This window comes from Tenrec ecaudatus, chromosome 1 (assembly GCF_050624435.1).
Source record: "Tenrec ecaudatus isolate mTenEca1 chromosome 1, mTenEca1.hap1, whole genome shotgun sequence".
NCBI classification, from domain to species: Eukaryota; Metazoa; Chordata; class Mammalia; order Afrosoricida; family Tenrecidae; genus Tenrec; species Tenrec ecaudatus.
Genome location: NC_134530.1, coordinates 150,368,866 through 150,385,027, shown reverse-complemented (window position 1 = coordinate 150,385,027; position 16,162 = coordinate 150,368,866). Strand labels below are relative to the sequence as shown.

The following is a 16,162-nucleotide window of genomic DNA, read 5'->3' as shown; positions in this document are numbered from 1 at the left end:
CCTACACTCCAGACAAGTTCAGCGAAGTCGTTCTCTGGGTTTGCCAGCGCAATTATGTGATCCCGCGCTCTTTGCGGAAATGCCCGTCTGTGTTGCTGTGCCTGGGCTTCCTAGCCGCTGGGCCAGCTCAGCCTCCTCGTCATGGGCAGTCACCTCCAGACTCCTGAACTCTCCTTTCTGACTCCAGTTTCAGTGCTGTGGAAAAGAGAGCTCTGAACAGGTTCAACCCACGTGCCCCAAGGAGCTTCTAGGACACAAGGTAAGCATCTCCACCAGGCTTCCTGGCCTATCTGTAAAGTGGAACTTGCCCACCGAGGTGGGGGGAGGGAGGCCCAGGTCCAGCCTCGGAGCACCTAGGAGGCTTCTGTGGCTTGGCTTTATTGACATAAAGTAAGCCACGTGACGATGAGTCATAATCTCCTAGAATTCAGGGGAATGATGGTGGGTTGACTTGCCAACAATGAGGCAACGTGTTTATGACCTGAATTAGACTCGCCATGGTGGTACAAGCTGAGCATGTTTCCCTCACCTTCCTCCATGCAAGTGGCAGCCCAGACACACACGTTCCTTGGTGAGTATGCTGTGTGTCCAGCACGGTGCTAGCATCTCACGACGCAAAAGTCGCCCTCCACGGCCTCACAGACTAGTCAAGGAAGATACGACAAATTTCTCTATGATGGAGACACGGTAGAGCTAGAAAGGCTTTATGCAGGAGGGGATCCTTGAACCCAGATTTGACATGAGAAGGTCAGTCGAGGTCCAGAAAGCAGCAGCAACCGAAGTCTGGTGGTCTGAAACTCCAGGGCTGCAAGGGAATAGCAAGTGATGCTCATAGTGAGGTAAGCAGAGGCCCGACCTTACACCTGGAGGTCTGGGGGAGCCATTGCATTCAGCATGGCATTACATTGATCAAGTTTGCCTTTTAATAAGAATACTCAGGTGACACAATGGTCAAGCAATAGACCATTAATCAAAAGGTCAGCAGTTGGAACCCAACAGCAGTTCCAGGCAAGACAGACCTAGTCATCTGCCAACCCAGCACCCGAAATGCCCAGACAGGGAGATTCCACCCAGACACAGAGAGAGAGGGTCACCGTGAGTCAGAGTGACTCACAGCACGCCACGATGCCACTGAGGCCGGTTGATGTGAGAAGTGAAGTGGATGTATGCCACTAGGGGAGGAAGACTACCTAGGTGACACTAGTGGCCTTCCTGGTAAAAGAAGCTAAGGGACTAAAGCAAGTCACAGACAGTCGGGATGGAGCAGAAGCAAGCGATTCAAAAAATAGAATCCATTGGCCTGAGTGACTTACTGAGTATCAACTGGGTGTGAAAGGGTGGAGATCAAAAGTTCTAGATTTCTGCTGGGGTGGCTAGCTGGGTAGAGGATCTCTCCACTGAGAGAGGGAAATAGACGCAAGGTGCAGATCCTGTGGGCAGATGACAGTTTCTGTTTGGTTGAAGAGTACACTTGCGGTACAGGACTAAGAAGTAGTTGAGCTGATGACAACAGTGTAGGCACCCCAACACACTGGTGCAAGTTGGAGTCATAGGAGTGAATGAGAACACCAGGAGCATGTGTGGGAAAAGGATGGAGACAGGCCAAAGACATTTTTATTTCCGGTGTGGGCCAAGGATAAGAAGTCAGTGCACTACAATGAACTACTGCAACCAGTAGGAGAAATAAATACAATATGGATTGCAGACATTATGTTGAGTGAAATAAGGCAGTCACAAAAAGATAACTATTAGATAGATAACCCTTCAGAAATAGTAACGGGAGTAATGATTCCCCGAGGGTACGAGAAGAGAGTGGGGGAGGGGGCAGGCGGAGCTGATAGCAATCATCCCACTCCAGAGGAATGAACAATAGAATTGTAGGTGAGTGGATATATTAGGTGGTGTAAGACATGGAAAGAATAATATATAACATAGCAATTAGAGCTCCTGGGGGGTAGGACAGGAGAGGTCGGGAATAAAGGGGAGCTGATATTAAGGAGTTCAAGAAGAAAGCAACTGTTTTGAAACTGATGGCGGCAGCAATTGTACAATTATGCTTGATCTGATTGAATTATGAATTGTGACAACATCTGTAAGAGCTCCCAATAAAATGATTTTTAAAAAAGATAACTACTGTCTGACCTCACTTAAATAAAAAGATAAGACAGATGTATCCAGACCAGCATTTATTAGTAACTATCAGAGGTAGGAAGGAAGGTAAAGAAGTGCTAATGATGATGGGGAAATCACATCGATTAAGGTAGGATTGCACAGCCAATAGTGAAGGTTGCTGTCAATAAGTTGATCACCTACAAAAAGTTGAATTGGCAAGAATGTGATTTACAATAACAGGAGAAGAAAGAGTGGCTCTTGGGCTATTTATAGACAGCTAAAACACCTCATAGGATCTGGCTCCTTGGTTTGGAGGTTTAAGGTATAGTGTCATAGGGCATGCTATTTTATTGGTGTAATAATGTGTTTAGCACTTCTGCTTTACCTCCTAGTTCACTGAATAGTGCCTGGGGTCTTTACTGTTTGCAAGCAGTCGTCCAACACACAGTAATTGTGTCTCTCTTCGCCTAGAGTAACAAACAAATATATAGGAGAAAGATATGCAATGTGTAGCTCATTGCCTTTATGAACAACTGCTTCCTTTGCCCTGAGACCAGAATTGGCTGGTGTCTGGCTCCCTTTACTGAACATTTTGATAGAAGATTCTGTCAAAGAATCCTGATTAATAGTGAGGAAATCTAGCACAGAATTACAAAACTCAGGGACTCTAGACTTTCTGGAGTCTTGGAGCCTGGAGAAACCCTGAAACAAATTAAACCTTCAACCAAAATACCCCCTGAAGTCTTCTTAAACCATGCTGTAGTTTAACGTAACTCTTAAAGATCATCCACCGTGAACTCTTTTAAGAATTATCTCTATAGAGACAAAGTGACAACAGCAACGCCAACGCCGAGAAAGGAACCTGTGGGAGCAGTGAGTCTATGTTTCCAGAGTCGAGGCACACCCCCAAACAAGAGAGAAAGAGTGGGTGCACAGCATCATCCACATCTCAGAGTTGTAAACAGACACGGTTGAATTCGTATGCATTTTGATGTGTATCTACTCAATGACAACAAAAATTTGGGCATAAAAAGATGTCAGTAGGGAAACACAGGGAATCCAGGAAGGATGATCCCTTCAGGACCAGTGGTGAGTGCTGATACCAGGAGGGTGGAGGGAGAGTGGGGTGGAAAAGGGGAACTGATTACAAGGATCTACATATATCCTCCCCCCTGGGGCTTGGACAACAAAAAAGTGGGTGAAGGGAGACGCCAATCAGTGTAAGATATGACAAAATAATAATTTATAAATTATCAAGGGTTCATGAGGGAGGGGGGAGCAGGAAAAGAGGGGACAAATGAGGAGCTGATACCAGGGGCTTAAGTGGAGAGCAAATGCTTTGAGAATGATGAGGGTAACAAATGTACAAATGTGCTTTACACAAGTGATGTATTATGGATTGTGATAAGTGGTGTATGAGTCCCCCATAAAATGATTTAAAAAATAAAAGTACTTAGCAAGGCAGGAAAAAAAATAGATGTCAGCAGACAAGACAGTGATGTGAACTGAAGTGAAGTGAAGTGCAGGAGAAGTCAGAGTCTGGGAAGAATCCAGGAGAGGGACATGTCAGAAGTCAAGGACAGAGATGGTTGTCCATCAAGTCAAATTCTGGACAAAGGCAGATCCATGGTGACTCAAGATAGATTGTTGTAGTTGTGGCTTAGGAGCTCATTAGTGACCTTTGCCACACAGTTGCGTGAAGTGGTTGGGAAAACACAAGGCCAGTAGGGGAAAGAAGGATGAAATATGACAATGTGGGGACAATGATAGGGACACCCCAAAGCATTTGCCTTTGAGGAGTGGATGAGATTTTAACTGGCCTGACGCATCCATTGAATGTGTGTTGGGTCTTCCTGAAGCTTCTGGGATGAGTAAGACATCACACCTGCCCTGGAGGTGTCCACCCTCTGCCTGGTGAGACGGGCAGACCAGCCAGCAGCATCCCACAGGGTGAGGAAAGGCTTCACTGGAGGGAGCATGTTAGACTCGCCAGCTGCATGAGAGTCCAGGGCTCAGGAGCAGCACTCCTGACATGCTTCTTAGGATGAATTACGATGGATGACTAGGAGTCCCATCAACCAACAAACATGAGTGGGTGTTCCATGTGGAGGGAATAGACCAAGGCAGGGAGACCAGAGGTGGTGTGTGTGCTCAAGCAGATGCAGGCAGCAGATGTGGCTGACAACAGCCCTGGGTGTCTCTGGGAGAAGGGGATGAAGAGGAGGGAGGCGGATTTTGAAGAGCTGAATGAAGTGCACATGTCAAGGCAAGAGTGTAGACTCCACACTGCAAGATGAGGAAGGCAGTGAAGGTAGAATCTGAAGTGCGAGGAGGGCAGGATGGAGTTTGCATTCGGGTGATGTTGCTCTAGTGACCGGTCAGGTGGAGAGCTGATGGGAAAGAAATAACTTGAAGAGACATGAGACAAGAGACATGAGCTGGTAGCCCGCTGGACTGGGGGCGGCATCCCCAAAAGGCATCTGACGGCTGCTCAGACAGTAGAATCTGCAGAGCCCGGTGTCCAGCTAGATATGAGAAGAGGGAAGGCTCCACTGCTGGGGTCTGGGGAGATCATGAGTTGAGGAATAGAAGTGAGGGATCGGGGAAATATTGGAGACAAGAACATTTGTGCATTCTCATTTTGAGGAGTCAGGGGACCTTCAGAGTGGAAATGTTCAGCAGAGAGTTGGAAAATCTTGTGTGGGGCTCATGAGAGAGTTTGGGGGGTCTGTTCCTTTTCAGAATCTTAAAGAATTGGCATATTGGGTTTGGAAGACATGGACAAGAGGAAGCATTCAGATGTGAGCAGAGCAATGGTTTCTAAATCGGGAGACTGAGGAGGGGCAATCCTGGTGGCCCAAGTGAGATTGCTGTTAGCGCCATGGGAGCAAGAGGACAGCAGAGGAGGGATGCGAATTTAATGACAACCTGCCCCGTGCAGTTATGAAGATGGGTGACACAAAGTGCCCCCTCTAAAGGGATGTACAGTCTCATTGAAGAAAAGGCTACAGAGCTCACAGATGTTTACACGGTTCTGTGAAAGCGAAGAAGGGCATTTAGGAGAGGCCAGAAGCTGGGGCGGGGGTGGGGGGCAGGGCAAGACTTCCTGGGGCCAATGCTGTCTCAGCTTTTGGCTAATTCTGAAGTGTAAGAAGTAGGCAAGCCCTAGGCGGTGGAGGGCGAGGCAGGGAAGACCTGTGGAGCAACAGCGGAGGGCAGGCGATGGCACATCAGCAGAAAGCATGCTGGTCTGTGTGGGGAGCTGAAGCTCCTGGCGATCCAGTGAGATCTCTACTGCAAAGCTGAAAGCTTTTCCAGATAAGAAAATAGGGGAGAGCCGTGTCAGGGGAGCGGGGGACAGACAGAAGCCAGGGCCCAGGAAGTGAGAGGTAAGGAGGGGGTGCCCTTCAAGACAAAGAACATGACAAGAGAGCTTGTAAAAAACACAATACGGGACAAACACCAGAAACGTGGGTGAAGGGAGACAGCGGTGTATGAAATATGAAAATAATGATCATTTATCATTTATCCAGGGGTCACAAAGCTGGGAGGGTGGGGGAGGGAGGGGGAAAAAAGGAGCTGATACCAAGGTCTCAAATAGAAAGAAAATGTTTTGAAAAGGATCATGACAACCTATGTACAGATATGCTTGACACAACAGATGTATGGATTATTATAAGAGCTGTGCAAGCCCGAATAAAATGATTATTTTAAAAATGCAGATGATCGTCGAACACAGAAAATGCATGCAATTAAGAATAATGCGCAGAGCTGGCCTGCGCTGATGCAAGATGAGCATGGTCAGAGACATGGCCGCCACGCTGCTGGGGTCAGTGTGGTTCCCGAAGGCTGGACGGCTAAGTGGGCACGTAATCTCGGCTTCGCAGGGTGATTCTGCAGAGAGGAGGGATTTGAGGGGCTGGTGGGGCAGGGGGCCTGAGAGGTGGACGGAGGTTATGTGTAGGGAGATGGTTGCAGGGTGATTCGGAAGAAGGAGCTATAGGATAGGCCTCGCTGTGTAAGAGTGGAGGCTGATTCTAAGAAAGTAAGACACATTCATTCACGTGATGTTTTACAGCCATAAAGGGTGTGATTATCAAAGAATTTTGAATGACATGATGTTCTCGAAGTCGCTCGTTAAGCGCTGCCGTGGCTGGAGAATGAACTCAGTGCAGAAGTGTGCTTGTGTGTAAGAAAAGAGGCCAAAAGGATTCTGTGTTGTCTTTGGTGGGTGTAAGATATGAAAATAATGATCCTTTTTTAAATTTAGGAATACAGATGGTTTTTATTTTCTTCTTTTGACATTATGTTTTCAAAGCTAATATATGGTTTGTTTGATTGTTTTCCCACAAAGAGAGGCTTCCTGTGAAGGAGAGGGGGGACTATGGGCAGAGCTGGCGGGGCCCATCTGAGGGAGGGGTTTGTTTTCCAGTGGAGGACGGGAGCAGGGCGTTAGGTGGGGCGTGGAATGCCAGCAGAGAAGAGAGGCCGGGTGTGCTGGGAGGACAGCAGAGGCTCTTGGGAAATAGGAGAAACTGCGTCGCCCATCAAGGAGTTAACATTGAGCAGAGCAGAGACACCTGCGTGAGCGGGGCGATGGAAAGAGGAAAGCGTGGTGCTGCCTGGTCAACCCCGACTCCCGGGGAATGGAGCCTCGCCTTGGTGGGCAGGAGAGGAACGTTGGAAGAAATGCTACAGGTTGACTCATTTTCTCCAAGAAGTAAGGGAACCATTAGAGCGACAGTCCCATACGTTATCGGAATTGGGGGCGGGGGTGCTCCGTGTCCTTCGCTGAAGTTTGAGTTCTCTGTGAGCAGAAGCCATGTCTTACCTGTCTCCAGATCCTCCACTCCTGGCCCAGTGATTGGTACAAGGTAGACCGTCAGGAAGGTGAATGAACGAACATTCACACGGAATGAGTGAAAGGACGGAAGCATGAAATGTGGTAGAAGACACGAGGAGAGGGAGGAGGGTTCGGTGACGGTGACAGGGGGATCAGAGGGAGCTGGCCAAGGATAAAGAAAACCTCCTGAGCAGCCTGAAGACACAGTTAGACAAAGAGGAAACCTCTGTTCCAAACTGAAGGATTTGAAGCCAGGAAAACGGATTAGGCGTATAGGTAGTCCTCTATGCCTGTCCAGTCTCTCCCTTCACCTAGGAAGGTTCTTTGGCCTCAATCCACAGGGTCCCTTAGAGGACGAGATAAAAGAAATAGGACCCATCGATCCCAGCTCAGCCACCGTAGAGAAGGGCCCTCCAGCTCCTACGTCCCTTGATTACAACCTTTAGGCCCTTTTAGGTTGCTTAGTAAGTAATGCCTACCTTATATAATAAAATAGATAAGATAGACAGAAAGGCTTTTAACCTGTGGATTAGAATCCCAAAGCAGTAGGACTGTTATGGTAGGGACATTTGACTTCCTATTCTCTGCCCAAAGTAAGAAGTTCCCATATTTTAAATACCCCGGGTGTGTCCGAATTGCTTCCTCCAGTCAGGTTTCAAGATAATCTCACCAAAAGGAGAGGATTATATACTTTTCACCAAACCAAGTTCTCCATTTAAGGTCGCAGGATGATGTGGTCTGGAGGCGGTGGTGTAAACATGAGTAGACGCTGGCGTAGACACAGACCTTGACTGCGGCGAAGACACCTAATGGGTCAGGATGGCTTCACAGAAACCATGACTGTTTCTGACTTCTGTTTTTCTTCACCACAGAATTGCATTGATGAAATTGAGACGATCATCAGTGTTAAGCTCCAACTCGTGGGAATTGTCGGAATTGGAATTGCAGGTCTCACGGTGAGCAAATTCCAGGGCTTCCCTCTGTTGCCTTCTCAGAAGTCTTGAGCTTTCGCCTTTTGTTTCTCTCAATGCGATGCGGCAGCATCCTGTGGGCGTCTTCTCATCGAGGACAAGGCATTTGTCCACAGAACCTCTTATCAGTATCATGTTCACCTTTAACCTAACTGTGGTTTTGCGTTTAATCATTGCAATAAGGGGGGGGGGACCTTTTTAAATTGGCTGTGCAATGGAATTCCAACTGAAAATGACCATATAGGACAGAGTAGCCCCACCCTGTGGGTTCCAAGGCTGGACAGCCTTATAGAAGTCCTGCCGTTGCTTTCTCCCACAGAGCATGGGGTGAGTGTAGCTTCCTTACGACTTCTCCCGCAGCAAGTGGGTGTTTAACACGATGCTCATGTCCCATGTTTAAGGTCATGACACTACATCTAGAGAAGTGACTTCCTAGTCTGAGTTTCTTCTAAGTGTTAGAAATTAGAAATTCATCGCATCAGGTCAGTCTCTCCACCCATGTTGTGAAGCAGCAGGATAGCAGGGCGATTCACCATGCAAGCTCAGACGTCACCCCCTCGAGATTCAACTCTGGGACCTGGAGAAAGCTTCTCTGTGCCTCCATTTGATCATCTGTAAAGGAGGGCCTTCTGTATACCAACCTGTGAAAATCCAATAAGTTATTAGGTCTAAAATGCATATGACATCTTAAAGAAATTAATTCATGTCAAGTGTGTCACAAATGGTTCATAAATGCTAGAGCTAGATAAAACTTGAGGGTCTCCAAACCCTAGGTCCTGGCAACGGAAATAGCACCTGCCGAGATACACAGTAGGAACGCGTGTGCTCGAGAGTTGCGAGCGCAGAAGTGCATGGGGGGAGTAGCAAGAGATGCACTGGAGGGGGGCATCAGGATGAGGTCAGAGAGTGTGTGCGTGCCACTGTCAAGAGCCTGGGTTTTACCCTTCAAGCAAAGAGAGTCACCGAGGGTTAGAAGGACCTGGGGTGACAGTGTGGAGGAAAGTCTTAGGGAAGCAAGATTCGAGCCAGAGAAGCAAGTGCAGAGGTGATTGCCTTGACATCAGGGGTTGGACATTCTAAGGGGTTCGTCTAAGTATGTTGCTGTTCGGTGCCGTCAAGTCCCAGACAATTCATAGCACCCCTGTGTACTACAAAAGAAACCCTTGCCTGTGCTGCACCAGCCTCACGACTGTCACGTTTGAACTCATCATTGAAGCCATGTATTAATCCATCTCCTGGTGGAGCTTCCCCTTTGTCGCTCTCCCTCTACTTAACCAAGCATGATGTCCTTGCCCAGGACTGGTCCTCCGTGATAACATGTCCAGAGGACATGCATGCGATGGAGTCTCGCACCCTCACTTCCAGGAGCCTCCTGGCTGCACTTCTTCCAGGACAGGTTTGCTCATTCTCTGGGCAGTCCTTGGCAGATTTAATATTCTTCCCCAACCCTATAATTTAAACCATCAGCTCTTCAGTCTTTCCTACCCATTGTCCACCTTTCACATGCAGGTGAGGTGATCGAAAATACGACGACTTGCATCTGCTCGTTAACACTGTGAAGCAGCTCGTGGAGCAGATGGTCCCCGTGCAAGATAGTCTCCTTTCAGTTCTTGACTGATGTTTCCCCCAGTGTTGGTTTGTGGATCCACATGACAAGAAATCCTTGTCAACTTCACTATTTCTCTCATGTATCTTGATGGCGCGTATAGGACTGGTTGTAAACAATGGTGTTAACTTGAGGTTGTGCTGTTATCGTTAAGATTCATGAGTAAGTGCTTCACGCGTCCTGTTTGCGGTCAGACAGTGAAGGAGGACAGCAGCGTGTTGATGAGTCTCCCTCTGGTGGCGTGTTTTTCTTCAGGTAGCCCAGCTTCTTGGTTTGTTTGTTCAGCATAAATGCTATGTACATAAGGTGAAAGCATACAATCTTGATGTGTATCCTTTTCTCCCCAACAGTTTTATTGACATATAATTTACATAGCATGCAATTCAATGGCTCAATCCTATCAAAAATACTCGTACGATCACCACCACAATGAGTTTTAGAACATTTTCTTCATTTTTGTGCTCATGGTTATTAGCTCCCCACTCCTATCCCCCACCTACCCTGGCCATACCCCCAAGGAACCATTAATCCAGTTATTGTCCAGTTATTATAGACTTATCTATCCAGGATTTCATATACAGAAAAACATATGTAAAAACGAACAAGAATAACAAAGTAAAGCCGATAAAAACTTCAATCAAAAGAAAGCATCAAATACTAAAAGCTAGAACAACTTTAAATGGATCAAAGGGAGGTCAAGTAGGGTGCTAAGTGTTAATTTCCCTGCCTCTACGGTAACCCCCTTTCCTTGCACTGTGCATGTTAGCAAGTCTAGTCACGTGCCTGGGCAGAGGGGTTCACCAGGAGCTTAATCTACGTGCATTTCCTCTTCACTTAAAAAAAAACCTTTAAAAAGGAGATCAAATGAGACGACATTACATTCCAACCTGAAGGCATCTGCCATAATGGACTTTACAGTGCTCTCTGTCTGATAACAAGGCTGTTCACAACTTTCAACCATGATCGGAAGGGGTTCACCAGAGGCTTACTCCATGTGTGGGCCCTACAAATGGATTTCTAACTTCCACCGTAATCTATAGCCTTCTGCAAACTAAGTGTTCACAATTTAAGGTCTGATGCCATTCCCTCCTTTAGATCTGGATTATACTGTTTACAATCCTTAGATCACACAGACTTGTGTGCTTCGGCCAAGAGCACTTACTTGGCACTTCACTTCAATGGCTACTTGCTTGAAAATAAGCCATTTAGACCCCAGGCACTAGTCTTTCTGATAGCCAGAACCATCTAGTTTCTTCACTACACTTTGTTACAGCACCCATAAGGTCGGTGATCTCTTCATGAGGTTGAGTATCAAGTAAGGCCATGCCATAAGAAATAACTATTCTTAGGTCAGGGCTAGAATTAAGTGCAAGTCCCAAATCCATTCATGCGTATGGTTGACATATATCTTGGTTCGATATGCACCATTCTCATATCCCTTCGTTCTCTTTGAACAACTGCCTGTTGGCTTCTGTATGGTTTGGTGTGGGCACAATGAAATGATCTAGAATTCTCATTCTTTACAATGTCATTCATACTCATTTAGATCCACATAGAAGGAAGCTTTTTTGAGAAGGCAATCACCAGGTCCTTCTTAGTCTGTCTTAGTCTGGAAGCTCTGCTAAAACCCGCGTGACCCTGCCCATATTTGAAATACAATTGGCATAGCTTACCCCATCATAGCAAAACTCAAGCCACTGTAGTCCTACAAGCTGACAGAGGAGTGCTAAACTGACAAATGAGAGCTAGTCTCTGTAGCCCTCTGTATATTTTACCTCAAGGCCCAAATTAAAACAAGAGCAGTGGGAATTACAGAGCAATCAATGCATTGGCAGTTCTCAGAAGACAAGTGAATACCTTCCCCTTTTCTGTACCCAGACCTGAGAGGGGTGTAGTTGTGAGTGCAAATGCGGTGCCTCCAAGCCAGGCGCATCTCTCAGTATTCCCACTGTCTGCTCCAGCGCGAGTCTGATCACCCTGCTCTGGCTCCCGGGGCAATCTTGGGGGCACAAGGTTTGAAAACCTTCGCATTATGGAGGCACCAAGTGGGTTCTCCTAGCAATGTTCATCATGCGTCTGCCAAACCTGAGCCGTGAAAAAAGGAGACCCGGGAAGAAGCCGCGCCTTCGAGTGATGGGCTCGTGAAGAACGTTTAAGGGACCCTGGAGCGCCCAAAGTCTACGCAAGGGTGCTTTGGCTGGAGTACAGCCAGAAAGCTCCTTAGAAGTGAGAAGAGCAAGATGCCGTCTCGTGTGTCTTGGACTTGGTATCAGGAGAAACGCATCCCCGGTGAAGGGCATCATGCTTAGTAAAGCAGAGAAGACCTTCAACGAGATGGATTGGCCCAGCGGCTGCAACAATGGGATCAAACATTAAAGAACAGTGAGGCTGTCACAGGGCCAGGCAGTGTTTCCTTCTGTGGCACCTAGGGTCGCTCTGAGTCGGGACCCACTTGACGGCACCTGCCTTCAACAGCAAACACTCATCTCAACAGATGACTTCTCTAGAAGGGGCTACCACTGAGTCATGGCAGGGGCAGGTCTGAGACTCCTTCAGAGTACAACCAAAATGGTGGGGGGGGGGGGTGCAGCTAGTGCAACTAGAGTAACGGAGCACACCCTCTGTTGGCCATCTGAAATCAAGTGGGTTGCCTCCAGCACCCCTACAGCCTGTTCATGCTTTTTCTCTGTGGAATAAGCATGTCACAACGTCATCAGTTAACCGAATGCCCATTAGGTGTCTCCCCTGCCACACAGTAGTTGTAGACTAATGACCAGAAGCTTGAAATCCTGCTCCTGCCGGCTGTCCTCCTAAAAGAGTATTAAGAAAACATAGCAATAATATGTGCTTTTTAAGTTTGATATTCACAGAGCCTAGTCGGACTTAGGATGGGATTGAAGACGAGAACCAGAAAGTTACGGGTATCAACTTCGAAAGAACGTTGATAATCGTCTTGTTCGAGTTTATTTTTTCCAGGTGCATAATTGAGCTGGCTTTTATTTTTCCAGCCATGACAAGGAGCCCTGGTGGCTTAGTGTTAAGCACTTGGCTGCTATCCACATGGTCAGCAGTTCAAAACCAGTAGCAGCTCTGTGGGAGAAAGACTGGGCATTCTCCTCCTGTAAACAGTTACAGCCTAGGAAGCCCACAGGGGGTCACTGTGAGTCAGCACGGACAAGGTAGATGGCAGTGAAGCAGGAGAATGTAGCAGTTTGAGGATCAATTGATGCTGTCTTCATAGCTACGGTTATTTTTTGCCTCACCTTAAAGTCCAGGACAACCAAAGGAAAGCCCCCGTCTGTGGCTAGTGCACAATTCATTCCACCTGTGAGAGTCTCACCTGTGAGAGTCTAGGGTGGTGGTGGTGGTTGCAAGGTGGGCTGTAATCGCATGGTAGGCAGTCCAAAGCCACCAGCAGCCCCAGGGGAGAAAGACTGGCCTTTCTACTCCCATAAGCAGGTATAGTCTCAGAAACCCACAGGGGGTCTCTATGAGTCAGCATGGACTTGATGGGCTAATGTATGTTTTAATACCAGTGAGCTGGAATTGAGCATCAGTTTCTGGACCTCCTGTGATTTCAGTCTTGCCAAAGCCACAGATTCCACCACCCTTCTATGTCTGCAGCCACTCCTCAGTCCAGCTGAAGTGATAATAGTTTTAAACACTGCGCATCCACGGGCCCTGAAAAATGGTAGGGGAAATGATGAAGGGCAAGAAGGGTCTTCTCAGATACTTTTCTTTTTTTAAATCATTTTATTGGGGGCTCGTACAATTCTTATCACAATCCATACATACATCCATGTGTCAAGCACACATGTACATTTGTTGCCATCATCATTCTCAAAACATATGCCTTCTACTTGAGCCTTTAACATCGGCTGCTCATTTTCCCCCTCCCTCCCCACTCCCCCCACCTCATGAACCCTTCATCATTCATAAATTATTATTTTGTCATATGTTAAACTGTCTGATGTCTCCCCCCACCCTCTTCTCTGCTGTCCATCCCCCAGGGAGGAGGCTATACATAGATTCTTTTAATCAGTTCCCCCTTTCTACCCCACTTTCCCTCCACCCTCTAGGCGTCACCACTTGTCCTGAAGGAGTCATCTGTCCTGGATTCCCTGTGTTTCCAGTTGCTATCTGTACCAATGCACATCCTGTGTCTAGTCAGATTTGTAAGGTAGAATTGGGATCATGATAGTGGGGGGGAGGAAGCATTTAAGAACTAGAGGAAAGTTATGTGTTCCATCATTGCTACCCTGCACCCTGCCTGGCTCATCTCCTCCCCACAGCCCTTCAGTGAGGGGGTGTCTGGTTGGCTGCCGATGGGCTTTGAGTCTCCCAGATCCTTTTCTTTAGACTCTATAAGTGACACTGATTTTTCCCAAGCAGTTGACTTGTCAAAGAAGTAGCCAGGAATAAGGAGTCAGCAAGCCCATAGTTTCAACACTTTAAGCTTTGGTAAAACTATTGAATCCAACAGTGGAGCATTGTATGTACTAGAAATGGACCAGGAAAAAGAAAAACCAACTTTAAGAGAGAAATCAAGAAATGGGCCAGAAATGAAGAGGTACACCACGTGTGATCACCACTGCAGGGTTCACAACTTGTCGGACAACGCAAAGCTGCTTAGACCACAAGGGTATTTAAATAGCATGGGTTTCAAAACATATGTTAAAAGATACAAGAGCTTGGATTTAGCTATAATATAAAATCACAAAGCAGTAGTGTATCCATCTGCTTTACAGTTATGAAGAAAATTCTTATTAGTATTTAAAAATGGTGTGTTTGGGTTGACTAGAGAAACAAATCCAGAGACATTCATATATATGTAAGAGAGAATTTCGTATCAAGAAGTAATCATGCATCAATAAAACATCCTCACCCAGCCCAAATCAACTCCATAAGGTCGCTATTAGCCCATAAGTCTGATTTAGCCCATGAAGTCCTCTTCAGACTCACGCAGCACATGCAATGATGCCGCACGCAGGAAGGTCACAGGTCGATGGGTGGAAAGTCCTGTGGTTTCAGTTGCAGTGGAAGCATCTACAGGGCTCTGGCTGCCATCACTAGGACCCCATTCTGCTTGCCAACAGGAAGGTGAGAGAGAGAGTGTGTTCCCACTCCAGGGAGGAAGAGAGGCTGTGACCTGATTGACAGGCTAGACTCCACCCCTTCATTCTAGTTATCAAGTTGACATGAAATTTTGTAACTCCCACAAATGGGAATTCTTTCTTAGAGTCCTTGTGATTTGTATAATAATTTTAATATACACCAGGACCAAACCCACTGCCATCAAGTCGATGCCGACTCATCGCGAGCGGAGGGGACAGAGAGGAACTGCCCCGTGAGTTTCCAAGACTGGATCTTCAGAGCAAGCAAGCCTCGTCTTTCTCTGGAGCAGTGGCTGGCGGTTTCCAGCTGTTCCCCTGGCTGTTAGCAGTTCAACATGGTGCCCACCAGCCAGCGGGCTCCGTGATCGCCATGTCGCGTACATGTCAAGCTGGGAATGGCGTTCTCTTTCACCAGTTGCCAATTTTACATCACATAAAGAAAAATGCCTTTTATAACCAAGGGCTGTTGGTTGATTTGAGTTAGTCGTGCAGACAATTTCCAGACCTGTTTGAAAGTCACCAATAAGCTGTTCCTTCCGTTTCAGATCTTTGGCATGATCTTCAGCATGGTCCTTTGCTGCGCGATCCGGAGCTCACGGGACGTAATATGAAGCTACTGCCACGTGACAATGACAACCTAAAGCTTTCCCCCTACATGCCCAGGAGCTGCCTTCTGGCGCACTTTCAATAGTCAAAGGACATTACGACCTAAAATGAACGTGGTGTCAATTCTCTGTTTGCACTTACATGTATGTGTATGTTGGGCTCGTGGTCGATGGCTCCCTCAAGCGAGTGCCTGTGTCTGCTGACAGAGCATGCCATGCGTGCTCTGCGTGCTCCTGGTCGATGCATCATACAGCATGAGGTCTGCTGGCTGGGAGTTCCTGGGGTTTGTATGTAAGAGGAACAACCAATTTAATAGCTTTGGGGGTGGGGGGGCCATCAAAAAGCTCTGATAAATGGTCATTTTCTCAAATCTAGAAAGCTGGATTCTGAGAAGTGGGGAGTTTCTAGCTAAATGGTAGCAGTGAGCTACAGGAATTGAGAGATCACAATGGGATATTTAAATTGACTGTCTAAACTGGGTGTAAGGGTTTCCTGGGCTTTTTTTATATACATACTGTCCCCAGAATATAGTAAACACAGCCTTAGAACTGAACACATCTGTAAAACTAAGTATAGCATGGAAAATCTAATGTGAGTAAGTCATGTTTTCCTAGTGTCTGAGAACAAAACACCTCCCTCTGCAAAGAGGCGTCACCTAGACAATCACACGCTGTGAAAGTGAGTGTTTTTAGGACGCGGAAGCACTTTCAACAGCTTTCTAAGAAATAGTTTTGTTCCGAGACAAAGACACGTAAATGTTGCTTTGCTACTTTCCTTCTCTGACTCTGCTCTGAACTCTGGACTCTGCTACCCCTCCACGTCCTCAAGTGGCTTTTCTCTCACACCCCTGAGGACCCCCTGAATCCAAGGTCCCCCAAATCCAAGGGTGCCCCGAATCCAAGGACCCAAA

At 47.1% G+C, this 16,162-nt stretch overlaps 1 protein-coding gene across 2 annotated transcripts in view; it reads left to right on the top strand.

Annotated features, from left to right (window-relative positions):
• TSPAN2 (tetraspanin 2) overlaps positions 1-15,360 on the top strand; it is a 56,897-nt gene extending 41,537 nt beyond the window's left edge. For both annotated transcript variants that reach the window (XM_075559744.1, XM_075559751.1), the window contains exons 6-8: positions 188-259; positions 7,828-7,911; positions 15,192-15,360. In XM_075559744.1, coding sequence (XP_075415859.1) covers positions 188-259; positions 7,828-7,911; positions 15,192-15,257 — 222 coding nt within the window. In that variant the 3' untranslated portion in view covers positions 15,258-15,360. The remainder of the gene's footprint in view (positions 1-187; positions 260-7,827; positions 7,912-15,191) is intronic.
• The last annotated feature ends 802 nt before the right edge of the window (positions 15,361-16,162 follow it).